At 42.4% G+C, this 16,605-nt stretch overlaps 1 protein-coding gene across 1 annotated transcript in view; it reads left to right on the top strand.

The window, feature by feature from the left end:
* The window catches only part of PAH (phenylalanine hydroxylase), an 88,058-nt gene that overhangs the window by 65,262 nt on the left and 6,191 nt on the right, over positions 1-16,605 (top strand). The window contains exons 6-10 of the mRNA XM_064283683.1: positions 6,247-6,443; positions 7,661-7,796; positions 9,243-9,312; positions 13,273-13,329; positions 15,939-16,034. Of these exons, the coding sequence (XP_064139753.1) occupies positions 6,247-6,443; positions 7,661-7,796; positions 9,243-9,312; positions 13,273-13,329; positions 15,939-16,034 (556 nt within the window). The remainder of the gene's footprint in view (positions 1-6,246; positions 6,444-7,660; positions 7,797-9,242; positions 9,313-13,272; positions 13,330-15,938; positions 16,035-16,605) is intronic.

Genomic DNA, 16,605 nt, shown 5'->3' on the forward strand with positions numbered 1-16,605 from the left:
TAATAACTTTAGGGGGTTGGTTCATAACCCGGGAACTGCCTCTTATTTTAAAAGGCCTCAGTACTAATAAAATAGCCACTGGTATTCTCTACATTAAACAGAGACGAAGGAAAAAGAGAATCGTGTATGTTAAAGAAGGAGCTGGCAGCTTCATTGAACCAATGAATCATTTGAGTTTTCAGGCGAGCCAAGCTTCACCATTCTACTTTTATCTGGTTGACCCAGCTGCAAAGGGCAATTTTATGATGAGTTTGCTTTTTTCTGTTTGGGATTCTAGGTTCCACCCCTACCCTGCTTTAGCCAAAAGAAAATGCAAATAGCAAACGTGTTATTTGAGAAGAGGACTGATTTCCTAGTTTGCACAGTAGGAATTAGAGAAATACTTTCACCGAGAGCTTAGAGTTTTAGAACTGAGCACCATCTCTGAGTGAAAAAATTCAGTTATTCAGTTGATCCTTGGGTGGTTCAGTCAGTGTTAGGCTACTGACCTACTGAAAAGTTGGAGATTCAAGTCTACCCAGAGGTGCCTTGGAAGAAAGGCCTGGTGATCTACTTCCAAAAAACAAGTGATTGAAAACCCTGTGGAGCACAGAGCTACTCTGACACACGTGGGGTTTCTATTCCTGAGTTAAAGGCGTCAGAACAGACATGTAAAAAACAGATCTTAAAAGTTGACCAGAACACTGAGGTAATAACACTTTAAATTAAAAGCTTTGATATTATATCAGGGAGATAAAGGAAATGATGGGACTTTGTATACTGAACTCATTTTGTTGTTGTGCACTGTCAGTTTGATTCAGACTTATAGCCACCCTATAGGACAGAGTAGAACTGCCCCATGGGGTTTCCAAGGCTGTAATTTTTTCAGAATCAAATCGCCACATTTTTCTCCCATGGAGCTCCAAGTGGGTTCAGACTGTCAACCTTTTGGTTAGCAGCCCAGCTCTGAACCATTGTGCCACCAGGGCTCCTGACTGAATGCGTTAAAAAAAAAAAAAAAGTTGCCATCAAGCTGATTTTGACTCATAGTGACCCTATAGGACAGAGTAGAATCGCCTCATAGGGCTTCTAAGGAACGGCTGGTAGATTTGAACTGCCGACCTTTTGGTTAGCAGCCATGCTCTTAACCACTGCACCACCAGGGCTCCATAGTTACCTTCAAAATGGAAATACGTCCAGAGAAAATGAGAAAAGTTGTTTCACTGAATGGTTCCTGGTAGTGGATGGATCCAGAAAATTGCTGACATTGGTCGAAAACTTCAGGGCCCATCTGGGCCTTGGGTTGTGCTGAGCAGGAATCATAGAATATGGTAACCACTCTTCACTGCCCCTGCCTTCGCCCCAGCATAGTCAGGTGGACAGCATTAAATCGTGTACAGGCAAGAGCCCTTCTTCAGATGGTCATTAGTAGATCATGTTTCTTATCTTACAATGAGGCTTTGCTAAATGCTTTGTTTACATTATTTCATGTAGCCTTAATAATAACTACCCATTTTTCAGGAAGAGAAAGTAAAACTTTAACTTTTTTAAGTGAAATAACTTGCCAAGTGTCTTAGTCATCTAGTGCTGCCATAACAGACATACCACAAGTGAATGGCTTTAACAAAGAGAAATTTGTTTTCTCACAGTCTAGTAGGTTACACGTCTAAATTCAGGGCGTCAGCTCCAGGGGAAGGCTTCCTCTCTCTGTTGGCTCTGGAGGACTAGGACAAGGAAGGTCCTTGTCCTCAATCTTCCCATGGTCAAGGAGCTTCTTAGGTGCAGGAACCTCAGGTCCAAAGGACACGGTCTGTTCCCAGCACTACTTTCGCGGTGGCATGAGGTCCCCAACTCTCTGCTTGCTTGCTTACCTTTCCTTTTATCTCCTGAGAGATAAAAGGTGGTGCAGGCCATGCCGCAGGGAAACTCCCTTTACATTGGGTCTGAGTAAGGGTGGTGTTACAATCCCACCCTAATCCCCTCAACATAAAATTACAATCACAAAACGGAGGACAACCACAGAATACTGGGAATCATGGCCTAACCAAGTTAATACACACATTTTTAGGGGGACATAATTCAATCCATGACACCAAGGTCATAAAACTAATAACTAATAAGTGGCATAATCAGATTTTGGACTCAAGTTTGTCCAACTCCAAAGTCATTTTCAGCCACTTGTCTCAGTGTCTGGGGATTCTCTCAGAGTTGCAAGACATCAATTTCCCATGTAATAGAGGATGGGCAGCATAGGAGATACATTCACTCACTTGTTGATCCTCCTCAACCCCCTTCCCATAAAAATGTTAAACCTAGTAAAAAGGAATTAAGGCAAATGGAATGAATCGAATGCCTTATAAACCTGGATGTTAACCAATTAAGTTAAATTGATGATTGAAATTTATTGGTAGACAACTGGGCTCTCAAAGGACTGAGAGATCTTCTAGCTGAGTTCCCACCTTTTATAGACGAACCCCAGGTGGTTAAGAAATGTGCCCAAGGTAATGTAGCTAGTTAGGAGCAGAACTTATTCAGAAGTTTAAAGCCTATTTCATTTTACCTCATTTCTTTTAAGCTTATAATGCTGATTACCATCGCTTCCTTCTTTGAAGTATTCTCTTACCTCGGTTTCTGGCATTCTAATCTCCCTGCTTCCCCTCCTACTTTTTTGAATGCTTTTTCTCAGTCTTCTTTGGTCTCTTCCTCTAACTCCAGAAATTGTAGTATCTTTCGGGATTTAGCTTTGGCCTTCTCCCTTGGCTTCAGCCACCATCCATACCAATAGCTCCTTATTGAATCTCTAGCCCTGAACTCTATCCTGAGTGCCACATACAAATTCCCATTCATCAAATGACTCTTTAACCCCCCATATCCCACACATCCTTCAAATTCAACCTATTTTAAAGCTCATTGGTCATGTTATATCTCTGCTTAAATCCTTCCATTGGGCTCCAACTTCTCTGAAGTTTTTTCACTCTTGGTGAATTCATGGACTCTTTTGAGAATCTATATAAAGCTATGAGACCCTCTTTCCCACCAAAATAAATAAATAAAAATACATAAGGACAAATGAATGCAAAATAATACCTAACATATTGAGTGCTTACTATATCCCAGGCATTATATTAATAGTTCTACACGGATTATCTCGTTTATTCCTACAATACGTTATGAAGTTATCACTCTTTTTCGTATCATTTAATAAATGAAAAAATTGAAGCTTAGAAGCAATTTGCCCTAGGTCACATAGCCAGGATATGGTAAAACCAGGTTTTAGACTTGCATAGTCTGACTTTAGAGCCATTATTTAATTCTGCGATCTTATGTTTTTATATACACTTCTTTCAGGAACTTTATGGATGTGCTGTTGCCCATAAGATAAAGTCGACTCTTCTATAGTATGGCTTAAGGAGCTTTTTTGCCATCTGACTTCAGCCAACCTCTTCAGCCTCATCTTCTAACCCTTATGCAATCTATTTTAGCCAAACTGAACTAGTCATCTTCTACCAGGTGCCTTTTCATACCTCTGAACATTTAGACATGCCCTTTTCTCTGCTGGGAATAATTTTTTCCTCTCCTTTTTGCCTACAAAGCTTTTACCTATCCTTTAAGACTCAACTCAGATTCCACCACTTCCAAATCAAATGCCTTCTCCCTCTCTTCTCCATCCCCTCTTCCTCTCTGCTCCCAGAGTACTCATCCCTCAGTGATTAAAATTCTTTGTCTACCTGTCTGTTTCCCTTGAAGACTACAAACTCTTTGAGATGAGTGCTTGCACCTTCGTCTGTTTCCTTAGGATGTGTTACAGTGCCCAGCACCTAACTGAGTACTTACCAGTTGGAATTTAGCATTCAGTAAAAAAATTATAAAGTTATAAAAAACCAAACCCGTTGCCATCAAGTCGATTCCGACTCATAGCGACCCTGTAGGACAGAGTAGAACTGCCCCAGTTTCCAAGGAGCACCTGGTGGTTTCAAACTGCCGACCTTTTGGTTGACAGCTGTAGCACTTAACCGCTATGCCACCAGGCTTATAAAGGAACCTAGAACCTATATAGTCTATCTTAGCTTCTTAGGGCTTTTGTAACAAAATACCACAAAGTGTATAGCTTTAAAGACAGAAATATATTTTCTTGTAGTTTTGGAAGTTGGGAGTCCAAATTCAGGACGTCGGCAGGGCTATGCTCTCTCTATATGGGCTTTATGTTGCCCTGGGTGTTTCTTGGCATTCTTCACATTCTGTCTTTCCGCTGTGTGTGTCTCCCTTTTATAAGACACCACTCAGAAGAGATTAAGTTTCGGACCCAACCTACTATACTTAGGTTATACCCTAAAGGAGGTAGGAACTCATTTAATTTAACTGATGATAAAAGAAAATCCCTATTTCCAAAGAAGCTCACATTCACAGATACAGGGTTAGGACCTCAACAACTTTTTGGGAGACAGAATTCAATCTGTAACATACTCCTTGAGATTTTTTGCTTGAGTTGAGAATGTGGGATTTTCAATCAATTAATAAATCCTGGTGGCTGTGCTACCAAGAAGAAAGAACTGTATCAAGGAATCAAGAAACTTGGGTTTTAACCATGGCTCTTCTACTATATATTCTTTTTTTTTTTTTTAATTTTATTGTGCTTTAAGTGAAAGTTTCTTCTACTATATTTTATGCTTCAGTTTTCTTCTCTGTAAAATGAAGCCTTTTAATTGGGTAATATTTAAGCACTACCCTCCTTCTAGTGCTAAGTGGAATAAGTAACTGCTATCTGCCATGTATTATTCTATTCTAGCAGCTAGAAGATATACATACATACATATATACGTATGTATGTATATGTATACACACGTATACATATATCATCAGTTCCTGATATATGTCAGCACAATCTGACATACAGTAGAGGGATGGAAAGGGGCAGACTTGGGAAAGGCATCACAGGTAATTGATTCATTTGCTTCAGTTGTAATGCTCAGATGACTTTGGTCACCTGCGGGCTTTGATGGGCTGGGGCAGAGGCTGTTGCCAGTGGAGATAGAAACCATTTGAAGATATCCAATATCCTCTGTCTGAGCCCACCATCAGTTATCCCTCTGACCACCTGGTAATAATACATAATTCCAAAGTAGACAGCCCTGTCTTGTCCCAAACACTGTGTACCCTGTCACAGAAGCAGCTTGGAGTTACAGGTTATAGTCACTGGTGTTTGAAATCAGGCTTTGTTTGATTTTCTTTGTTTTTGCTGTTCAGAACACTATAAAACTGTAGCGTGCATCAGAATCATGTGGAGGAGTTTATTGGAAACCAGATACCTGGGCTCTCCCCTCCCCTACAGAATCAGGACCTATGGTCAGGGCCTGCCATATGAACTTTAACAAGCTCCCTATAATTCTGTTGTGTCATAGCAGAAGATGCTAGATAAATGTATCTTGTGTATGCATAGAAATACCTTGATAACTTCCCAGGGACAGAAGTATCAAATCCAAGAAGTGAATGCCCCACTAAACAAGGGGTCTCAAACTCATGGCCCACATATTGAATCCAGTTTAGCCCACAGATACAATTGCTTTGGTTGACATGGCATAAAACACTATGTTGCTTTAATTGAACTTAGGTGCCTCTGTTTAGAAAGAAAATGCATTCTTCAGTTCACCTCAGCCCCCATCCTCCTTACAGCCTTACACCTGCTACTTTACACATTTATGTTACCAGCCTGGCCGCTGAAGGTAGGTGAATGTCCACTCTGGGTAAATGATTGGAGAGGTAGGAGAGCAGAAAGGCTAAGTGATTTCCCCAAGTGACACAGCTGATGAGATGAGAGCTTATATTGTTGCTTAATCGAATCCCCTTTCACCTGGAAAACTGAGACATGAATGTTTCCTATATCAAGAAATGGAATGTCCCTCTTTACAGTAACATTTTAAATCCACTATTGTCTGGGTAAAGAGCCCTGGTAGTGCCGCAGTTAAGCTCTTAGTTGCTAACTAAAAACGTTGGCAGTTCGAACCCACCCAGTGGCTCTGTGGAAGAAAGATCTGGCTCCATGGAAGAATGATTCAACAAGATTATAGCCTAGAAAACCCTATGGGGCAGTTCTACTCTGTCAAATGGGGTCACTATGAGTTGAAATCGACTCAACAGCACCTAACAGCAACACAGTCTGGGTGGTGACTCTCATAGACTCTGTATCCCATCTCTATTTGCCAATCTTACCTTCGTCCCCTCCTCTGCACCTACCCTGCTGGAGACAACTATTTCATGCCTGTATTCTAGTGGACAGCCCATCCCTCGAGTGGAATACACAGAAGAAGAAAAGAAAACCTGGGGGACGGTGTTCAGGACCCTGAAGTCCTTGTACAAAACCCACGCTTGCTATGAGCACAATCACATTTTCCCTCTTCTGGAAAAGTACTGTGGTTTCCGTGAAGATAACATTCCCCAACTGGAAGAAGTTTCTCAATTTCTACAGAGTAAGTCCACATCAGGACCAAAGGCCTTGAAGGAAGTGTTGGGGAAGGGCTGGGAAAGAATAAGGCCAGGAAAGTAAATATGTTTGTGGTGATAAATATGGGTTGATTCTCCCAGAAAAAACTGAATTCATTGCTGTGCTCCACTCTCTCTTCCCATCCAGCCCCCACCATGAATCTGTGTTACTCAAAGAAAAGGCATCAGACACAGGTTTTGCCATATACATGCCCATAAAAAGCATTTCCTTTCGTAGTCAAAGCCCAGGGTGCCCAGTGGGGATAATAAGAGCATCCATCTCATAGGGTTAGTGTGAGAATTAGTTCATATAAGTAAAGAGCTGGAACAGTGCCTGACATGTGGTAGGTAATATACACTGTTAGCTATTATTATTATCATTATCATTATCACTATCATTCTCCTTCCAAGTTTGGAATGAATTGAGAGACAAATAAAAGAACCAGAGAGGTGGTAATCAAAATGTCAGCTTTATTACTGATAGAAAGCTATTTAGAGAATATGGCATAAACATACAGCCAAAATGGGCTTCCTAATAGTTTACCCCTGAATTAGATAAATTTACCTGCCAATTCACTGTCATGGTACACACAGTCCATTGCGTGGCCGAAAGCAGACCAGAATGCACTCCTCTATGGGCAAGCAGGGTCAGAGAGAAAAATCAGTTCAGAAAGGGTCAAATGAAGAATATTCACTTCCTCCTCCCAAATGGTCCAATTAGAGAAATCACTGCCGCTCATGGGGTGGACTGCGTGAGGCACGGTAGATTAGCTGGAAGTGCTCCTTCCGTACTTTTCCCTTCTGGCAAGTGCAGTGAGAATTCCTGCCTCACTCTGGAAACACAAAAAGAGGAAACTAATGTTTTTTCTCTAATAATAGTGAAAGCTAAATGTATCAAGTGTTGCCGATGTGATAGGCTCTGTGTTAAGTACTTATATTCATTAGCTCTTTAGATAGAATAATCCTAAGAAGTACCTATCCCAGTTTGCAGATGAGAAAACTGAGGTACAGAGAAACGAAGTAACTTGACTCAAGTTACCCAGCTAGAAAATAGTGGGGCACAGACTCAAAGCCAAGCCTACCTGGCATCAAAGTCACGTTCCTAGGCAGCTGGGTGTATGGCATCCCTACCTAAGGGTGTCTCAGTTCCCTCTGGCTCCACCGTGATGGGGTTTGAGTGTTCTTTCTCCTTTGTGTTTCTCAGCTTGCACTGGTTTCCGCCTTCGACCTGTGGCTGGTCTGCTTTCCTCTCGGGATTTCTTGGGTGGCCTGGCCTTCCGAGTCTTCCATTGCACACAGTACATCAGACATGGATCCAAGCCCATGTACACACCTGAACCGTGAGTATTGACCCTAACAGCCAGCCACTGCCCCTGCACATTGTCATCAGGTTGATTCCAACTCATAGTGACCCACAGTGAGCACCCGTTCTCCCTTTCCCAGGAATGAGGTTTGGATTTTTGTGGGCTGGTCTGCAGGGATAGTGGGCTGGATTGTTTGACGGTGGTACTAAGAGAGAAACTCACCCACTCTGAGGATTTTCTCTGTCAGAAGAGACCAGGCTGATTAGAGATTTGGGGGGCCTGTGAACCAAGGATACATAACCCCCTGGCAGTAGGAATCAAGTTCTGAAGGAAGTGTAGAAGTTAGAACTACAAAGTTCCAAGCGAGAACAAGAGTCAAGCCATCTAAATACCTCCTGGATGTATGTATACCAAACCGAACTCGTTACTGTTGAGTCAATTCCAACTCATAGTGACCCTATAGGACAGAATACAACTGCCCCATAGGGTTTCCAAGGCTGTAAACTTTACAGAAGCAGACTGCCACATCTTTTTCCTGTGAAGTGGCTAGTGGGTTCAAACCACCAACCTTCGGTTAGCAGCCAAGCACTTAACCACTGCACCACCAGGGTAGTATATGTATTAAAAATTTTTTTTTCTATTGAGTCAGATTCAACTCATAGTGACCCTATAGGACAGAGTAGAGCTGCCCCCATAGAGTTTCCAAGAAACAGCTGGTGGATTTGAACTGCCTACCTTTTGGTTAGCAGCCAAGCTCTTAACCACTGCACCACCAGGGCTCCAATAGATGTATAGGTGATTTTAATCTTTCTTTGCCTATATTGTGTCATGGTTGAAGTTAGAGAATAGCTGGCCACTGTGCTTCTTAATTTTGTGTTTAGCCACTTTTTAGTTGGATAGGATACATGCAATCTATATAAAAAAGTCAGCAGGATGTGCAAAATGATTTTTCCCTACCCACAAAATTTATTGCTTCAAATCAGAAAAGACCTGTTGCTAATGGACCTGGCATATAAAGTATTAAATAAATACAGGGTTTTTTCCCTGACTTCTGCCTCCCTCCAGACTAAGAGAGGACAGCACTATTTTTCTAATTCCTTTGGGAATAACTGAGCGTATTGTATCTGCTCAGAGATGACAATCCAAAGGAGAAGACGGGATGAAAAGTGCTGACCACTCACAGTTCACTCAGATGTATGGGAGAAACATTGGCTCTCCTGTCCCACGCACTACTAGGCACACTCCTAAGACCCCCTGGCTGCTGTGTCCTGGCCTGTTCCTAACTTTATCTTCCTGTTTTCCTTTTCTCTTGTACCTTACCTCATCTGACCCCAAGTTCTGCACACATCTTATTCTTAGGTTTGAGGCCATAAGACCAAATGCGTTAGCCCCTTTCTTCCAGCCCATTCCTCATATAGAAAGTCTGAGTCACTTGGCTTATAATCCTCCTCCCCTCCAAGCTCTGTGCATTCTGTCTTTCAGTGACATCTGCCATGAGCTATTGGGACACGTGCCCTTGTTTTCAGACCGCAGCTTTGCCCAGTTTTCCCAGGTAAGGAAAAAATCTCTTCAGTTTCCTAGCTTCAGGGCCAGGGCCTGGATAGCTCAAACAAATGGAGCCCAAATAGGGGCTTATACCCTCTACAAGGGTAGAAATCAGATGCAGTTCTATGGGGCCACCTGAGATGGCAGGCTAAATATCCATCCCAGGGATCCACAGTGTGGGGTTGGTGAATCAACCACTCTCTGAATTATATGTGTGTTGTGAATTTGCCAATCTCCTTGGTCCTACCAGGTATAGCTTAAGAACATTTTCACTCATGAAGCCTTCCTTGATCCCCACGGAGAAGTAACCTCACCTTCTTCCAGGTTCTCTTTTCTCCTCCTCTTTTAGGTACTTTGTGACTTTCTACTTTGTTAGGCAGTCATCTGTCTATATTCCCTGATTAAATAAGATGGTATTTTCCAAAAATACAGTCCCAGTAGCCTGTCTCATTTTTGGTGAAAAATAAAAAGCCAAATATCTCGTCACCAGCATCAAAATAGCAGCCTAGATTTCAGTTCATCTTTGCTATAGTTCACAGTGGTGAGCAGGCTCATAATATGCCTTTTGGATGAGTAAAAGAACTATACCAAGTCTCTTTGGGTACTGAGAAGCAGCCTAGAACCATGCATGATTGAGTAGCTGGAATCATGGGAATGTTGAGTGATGGTTCTGATGTACCCACAGGCCCCACTTCTGCTACTGACCATCTCTGTGACCTGGGAAAGTTGCTAGGTCTCCCTGTGCCTCAGTCTTTACAGGTGTGGGTCACAGGTATGGGCAAGTGTTCTTTCTTACAAGGAAGAATGAGGATAGAATGGAATGACTCATGAGCAAATGCTGGACCGAGGCATTATTCTTACCAAAGTATGAATTCCAGAGTAATGAGATTGTAAGTTTTATAACCATTTTTCCTCAGCTGGAAGAACTAGATAGACATTCATGGTGAATGAAGAGGCTATAAATTAATATTTGAAACGAACAGACAAACCAACCAACAAAGCAAATTTTTTGCTTGTACTTGTAAAATACAGCCTGTCCAAAGAACACTGCTGCTGTTATACAGGGTTTTGAGAATTACGGAGCTCAGAGATTGCTGGACTTTCAGAAGCGGAAGTATTTAAGGATTAGTTGAATTTTGACAGTCGAAGTGTCACTGCTGGAGTGAGGCTATTGCCGACCCAGTTTTCTCAGGGAAGGAACAAATCTCTTCAGTTTTCTAGCTACAGGGCCAGGGCTTCTGAAAGTAACCAAGACTTTCAGAAACTTGGTTACTCCTGCCAAGATGCCATTGACTGCTTCAAAATCAAATTAAAAAAATGGTTTCCATTGCTGCTTAGGACAGGTTTAAAATTGGTACTTTTTACTATGACCAAAGAACAATCAGTTTTGTCCTCAGAGAATAGGAACTTTTTATTCTCGCCCCAGAAGCTATTCTGCCCAGTCAGAAAGTGAGTGGCAATCTCCCTTTAGCCGTTTCCTCTTTAAGGCAGCCCTACAGAGGAGTGGACAATTATCCGAGTCAACCAATGGAAGCTACTGAGCATCTGTGTGACATGGTTCCAACTTGAATCTGGGCAGCCCCAAGGCAGGAAGTTCATTTTGAAAGTTCCCCGAGCACATCCTTTTTTGTTCTAAAGGCAGGACTTGCTTCCCACTATGGTGCAGATGGGGTAGGAATAAAGCACAGGGAAACCTTGGTGCCACTGTTTTAGGAAAGTTCTGGGCTCTCAAGGAAGAATGGTGCCTAGAGGAATAGGGTGCCATATTGATTTATCAATGCCTTTTGATAGACTCAGGATTGTGGCATGTCTGGGCAGGGTGGATGAAGCAGAGATGGAGAGGGTGCAGGAGAGTAGAAGCAGGTTAAGGGTGGTGTCTGAATTTGGTTTGCTTTAAATCAACGTATTAAATCAGTGGGCCAGGCGCTGTTCTTGACCCAGAGATGAAGACCACATTGACTCTTGCTTCAAAGTGGCTTCAATCCTGAGTCCTGCTCTCTGTTTACACTCAATCCCTTGGTGATCTCATCCAGTAGCATGGATCAATACCATCTCTACTCTGACGATGACCAAATTTATAACTCAAGCCCAGATTTCAATCCCAAAACTCAGATTTACATATTCAGCTGCCTACTTAGCATCTCCACTTGGATATCTATTAGACATCTCTGTTCATTCCCTTCAATACTGCACTCCTGATCTTCCCTGTCAAAGTTTCTCTACCCAGAACCAAACCCAAACTCATTGCCATTGATTTGATTCTGACCCACAGCAACCCTACAGGACAGACTAGAAAGGCCCCATAGGGTTTTCAAAGCTGTAATCTTTATGGAGCACACTGCCATATATTTCTTCTGTGGAGCGGCTGGTGGGTTTGAGCCGTCAACCTTTTGATTAGCAGCCGAGCACTTCACCGCTGCACCACCAGCGTCCCTTTCCCTGCACAGAGCCCTCCCCATATCAGTTTTAGCAACTTCATCCATCCCATTGCTCAAATTAAAAAAGCTTGGCACCATCATTGACTTCTTTGTCTTCCACATGCCCCATAGCTAAATCTTTCAGAAAATTCTGTGTACTCTATCTTCAAAAATCTACCCATTTCCCATCCAACCATTTATGTAAAATCTAACCATTTCTCATCACATTCCCTGCTACGAACCTGGTCTCGATCACTCTTGTTTCTCATCTGAGTGACCTCAGTAGCTTCCAACATCCTTTGCCGTTGACCCCTTAGAGTCCATTCTCACACAAGAGTCAGATTCAATCTTTGGTAACATAAGTCAGATCATGTCCCTTCTCTGCTCAGAATTCTTTGATGGTTTTCCATTTCACTGAGAGTAAAAGCCCAGACCCTAAATTTCCCGAAAAAGTCCTACATGATCTAGTCCAAGGCCCCTTTTTGATATCTTCTACCACCACCACCACCACCATGCTCGCTTGCTTACTTTGCACAAGCACACCGGTCTCTCACTGTTTCCTGAACCCGATGCCTTACAAAGCCCTTGAACTATCTGTACACTTCTCTTAAAATACTCTTCCCGCAGATGTCACCAGAGCCAACAACCTTGGTTCCTTCAAATCTTTGTGCAAACATCAGCTTCTTAGTGATGCTCACCCTCCAGCCCTATTTAAAACGGTAACCTCTTCTCACTCCCATGGCACTCCCCACCCTCTTCCCCTCTTCTACTTTTATTTCTTCTTCCTAAAGAAGAAATAACACCTTTAAAAATACCTGTTTATATGCTTGTTGTTTATTGTCTATCCCCACACACTCAAATTTAAACACCACAGAACAAGGATATTTGATTTTGTATACTGCCTAGCATGTAGAAGGCACTCAATAAACACTAGCACATACAAGGCACTCAGTTTTTTGGAATGAATGAATGTGTATAGTAGGGGAGACAAATATATAAATAACCCTGTACAAGAAAATGCTGTAATGAGACCAGTAGAGCAATTCTGCTGTTGGAGTTGTGGTGAGAATTTGTCCATGATATTTCAAACTCTCCAGTTTTGTTTGTATCTGAGTGACTGTCTTCTGCAGTTCTTCTGTGGTATTTTCATATTACATGATTAAGACTCATTCAGGTACTCCAGGAATGTTCCAATTGTGCTGTGCGGGAATAACCACTGGACTGGAGTGAAGAGATGAGGCTTCAGACACTAGCTTACTACGTGATCTTGGGAAAGTCATTTCCCTTCTCTGAGCCTCAGAGTTCCCATTGGTAAAGTAAATACAAAGGACCAAGTGATGGTGAAAGTTTTACCCTGTTCTAGAAATCTGTCATGTTATGATTATGAATAGGGAAAGCTTGACAAAACATTCAAGGTCAGTCTGGGTTCTTCTGAAGATACTTGACCCCACACCAACATCATGGTCAAGTGCCAGTTTGGTACTGGCAGTAAAGGATGAAGATGGGCAGACACCAGCAGTGCCAGTGACTCTGTTTTTCCACAACTACAGGAAATTGGCCTTGCCTCTCTGGGTGCACCTGATGAATACATTGAGAAACTCGCCACGGTAAACTGGAAGTCCCTTCTCTTCCTGGGTGGATGGTGGGAGTCCTAAAGGCCACAGCCCTCAGACCTTTGAAGCTTTGCTCATCCCCTGGGGGAAAAAATATCAGAATGCACTGGAATGAGCTTACAAAAGTGAACTTTCACATTTTGATATCTTTTTAATGGTTTAATTTTCAAATCTGATGCACACAGATGTTTACATGTAGTTTTAAACACAGTATCTTCAAAACACCACAGCTTTAATAATAGCCTCTGAGAACCCTCAGGCACAGAGCATGTGTATGAAGTAGTCTGGCTTCACAGCTTTGAAGAGGGAATATTTACATCTCTACCATGGCACTGAAGCTAGCATTAGGGTCTTTCCTTTCCCAAACAAAGGCGGAAATGGAGGTGGACTTCCAAACACATCCCTCTCATGACTGAATCTGATGAAACTCTTTCAGTGAAGCAGCAAGTCTGTGGAGCAGGTGATTTCCTTCCTTTAGAGTCCTTTCCAGTCTGAGCACATTCCTCCCCAGCTTCTAGGCCGTATCCCTTATAATTCCCTCAGCCAGAAAGTTGAAAAATAAAAAACTTATAATGGAGTTTGGGACCTCAAATGAATGCACATCCACCATGAAGATGTACCAGCTTGAAAGTTTACAAATGCAATTTACCAGAAAGACCAAACACTCCCAGAAATTTCTTTTCCACTGACCAGCTGCTCGGAGACCCTGGGCAAGTGGCTACGTTTTCCTCATCTCTAAAAATGAATTCTTGTTGTTAGGTGCTGTTGGGTTGGTTCCAACTCATAGTGACCCTATGTACAACTGAACAAAATATTGCTCATTCCTGTGGCATCCTCACAGTCATTGCTGTGTTTAACCCCACTGTTGCAGCCACTGTGTCAATTCATCTCATTGAGGGTTTTCCTCTTTTTCTTTGACCCTCTGCTTTACCAAGCATGATGTCCTTCTCCAGGGACTTGCCCCTTCTGATAACATGTCCAAAGTACATGAGACAAAGTCTTGCCATCCTTGCTGCTAAGAAACATCCTGGCTGTACTTCTTCCAAGACAGATTTGGTCATTCCTCTGGCAGTCCACAGTATATTCAATATTCTTTGCCAACACCATAATTCAAATAAGTAGAATAGTTCATATCCTGCCCATCTTAAAAGTCCATCATGAGGTCTTAAAAAGTTATATTTTTGTGAACATGATTTTTAGAATGCCACATGCTGTACAGATGCAAAAAGCAGCTTTCAAAGAAGCTACAGAACTAGATAGAATCTGTCACTTGTAAGAAGGAAAGTCACTTGTAAGAAGGACTCATAGTATAATATTACCTACTGTAACAATGATCAAAGTACCCATAACCCACCTTACCTCTCAAAAAAAAAACAATATTTTATTACTAATGTATGGGATTGTAGCAGTCCTGGGTTCTTTCTCTGCCCTTAATTCTTTGTGTAACTTTATATACATTGTTCCAACTTCCTGGGCTGAAGATTCCTCATCTGCATGTGAGGAAGCCAGACTGACGAAGCTCTGGCAGCCTTCCTGGGTTTAACATTCTCTAGTACAGGCACTGATGGTTCAGTGACATAATTCTAGCCATTCACATGGAAGACCTGGCTGTGATTTGTAGCCAATGCACCTCATATACAGCCTTCCCCATCTGTCAGTGGTGATGTGCATGTTTCTATGATGCTGAACGTGTTTCAGTGGAGCTTCCATACAAAGATGAACTAAGAGGGAAGACCTGGCAATCTACTTCCAAATATAAGCCAGTGAAAACCCTATGGATCGTAACTGTCTGATCCCCATATGATCATGGGGATGGCGCAGGACTAGGCAACACTTCCTTCTGTTGTGCATGGGGTCACCATGTGTCAGGGGCTGCCTGGGCACCAGCTAACAATAACAGCAGTCCAATAAACAGACTTAATTAATAACCCACCCCTTTTTCTCCAAGACTGTGGCTGTCTCCAGCATCTAAATGACCTCTGAGTTTCTCTTGGCCCCAGTCAGTAGCGTTATACCAGAATTCCAGGATCATTTTTCCCTGTCCAGGCATTTAGGACATATTGGAACAGGAACCGTTGAAAGAAAGGACTTGGTTATTTTGGGAGGTTAATTGCAGTGGTTGACAGGTGGCATGTCAGAAACACCCCAAGTTTTAGCGTGAATGATGGGATTCTCCTCTCAATTCTCTCACCAAATCCCCCTACCTCCCACTGCTAAGCCTGAAGGGATTGCCTGATAAACCTGACCAATTTAATGGTACATCTCAGTCTAGTTGACGGTACAGATAAGAAAGAAAAAGGGATTGAAGAGTTCCTGCCATAGATAAAGGAATGTGTTAGAGGTGTCCTTTTGAGTCTCCCTCTTTTGGAGCCTCCTCAAGACCTTCCATGGCCTCCTATCACATCTTGCCTTCATCCAACTATTGATTCAACAGGTGACCAGGTAAGATGAGACATAGGTCACATAGAAGTGAGCCTTGGTCATGTTGACTCAGAGAACAGGCCTGCATGGACTCCCATTTGGACAGTGCTGTCCTTGGCCACAAGACATCTGCTGCCTTCCTGTTCCTTGGGGTGTGCTCTCAGCTTTACTTTCCATTTCAGATTTACTGGTTTACTGTGGAGTTTGGGCTCTGCAAGCAAGAAGGCTCCATAAAGGCCTATGGTGCTGGGCTCTTATCATCTTTTGGTGAATTACAGGTATGACCCTGACAGAAACCAAGGATGTATTTGTAAGGGGTGGGTACAGGAAACCATCATTGTTGAATGCTGTTGAAATCCCTTTACATCCATAATGAGCTGTATTCTAGGGTCTCATCACCCAGTGATTGGTACCTTAGCAGCTGATATTTGGTCATGATTTTGGGTATCAGAGGTAGAAATGGGCATTAGAGGTAGGCGGTGCAAGTACACAGGTCTCCAGGGCATAGGGGCCTCATTGATCCCAAGGTTGAATTGCACCTACAGACATATGCAAACACATATCAGAAAATGAGGTTAACCCTCACATCTTCTATTGATCACCTTTCTTGAGAGTGGTAGGGGTGAATTACACCCATATGTATAGGGGTGCTATGAGTTGGAATCAACTCAACAGCAGTAGTATTTTTTTGAGGGGGGGAGGATCTTGATTGTCAATTTCAGGTAGACTATGAAGACTTGATGCATTGGATACTAATGATTGAAGACCAGATGAGTTGTGGGATGACATCAAAGACATTATATATGAAAAATGCAAAAGGTCATTAAAAAGACAGGAAAAAAAGAAAAG

This window comes from Loxodonta africana, chromosome 4, assembly GCF_030014295.1.
Source record: "Loxodonta africana isolate mLoxAfr1 chromosome 4, mLoxAfr1.hap2, whole genome shotgun sequence".
Lineage (NCBI taxonomy): Eukaryota > Metazoa > Chordata > Mammalia > Proboscidea > Elephantidae > Loxodonta > Loxodonta africana.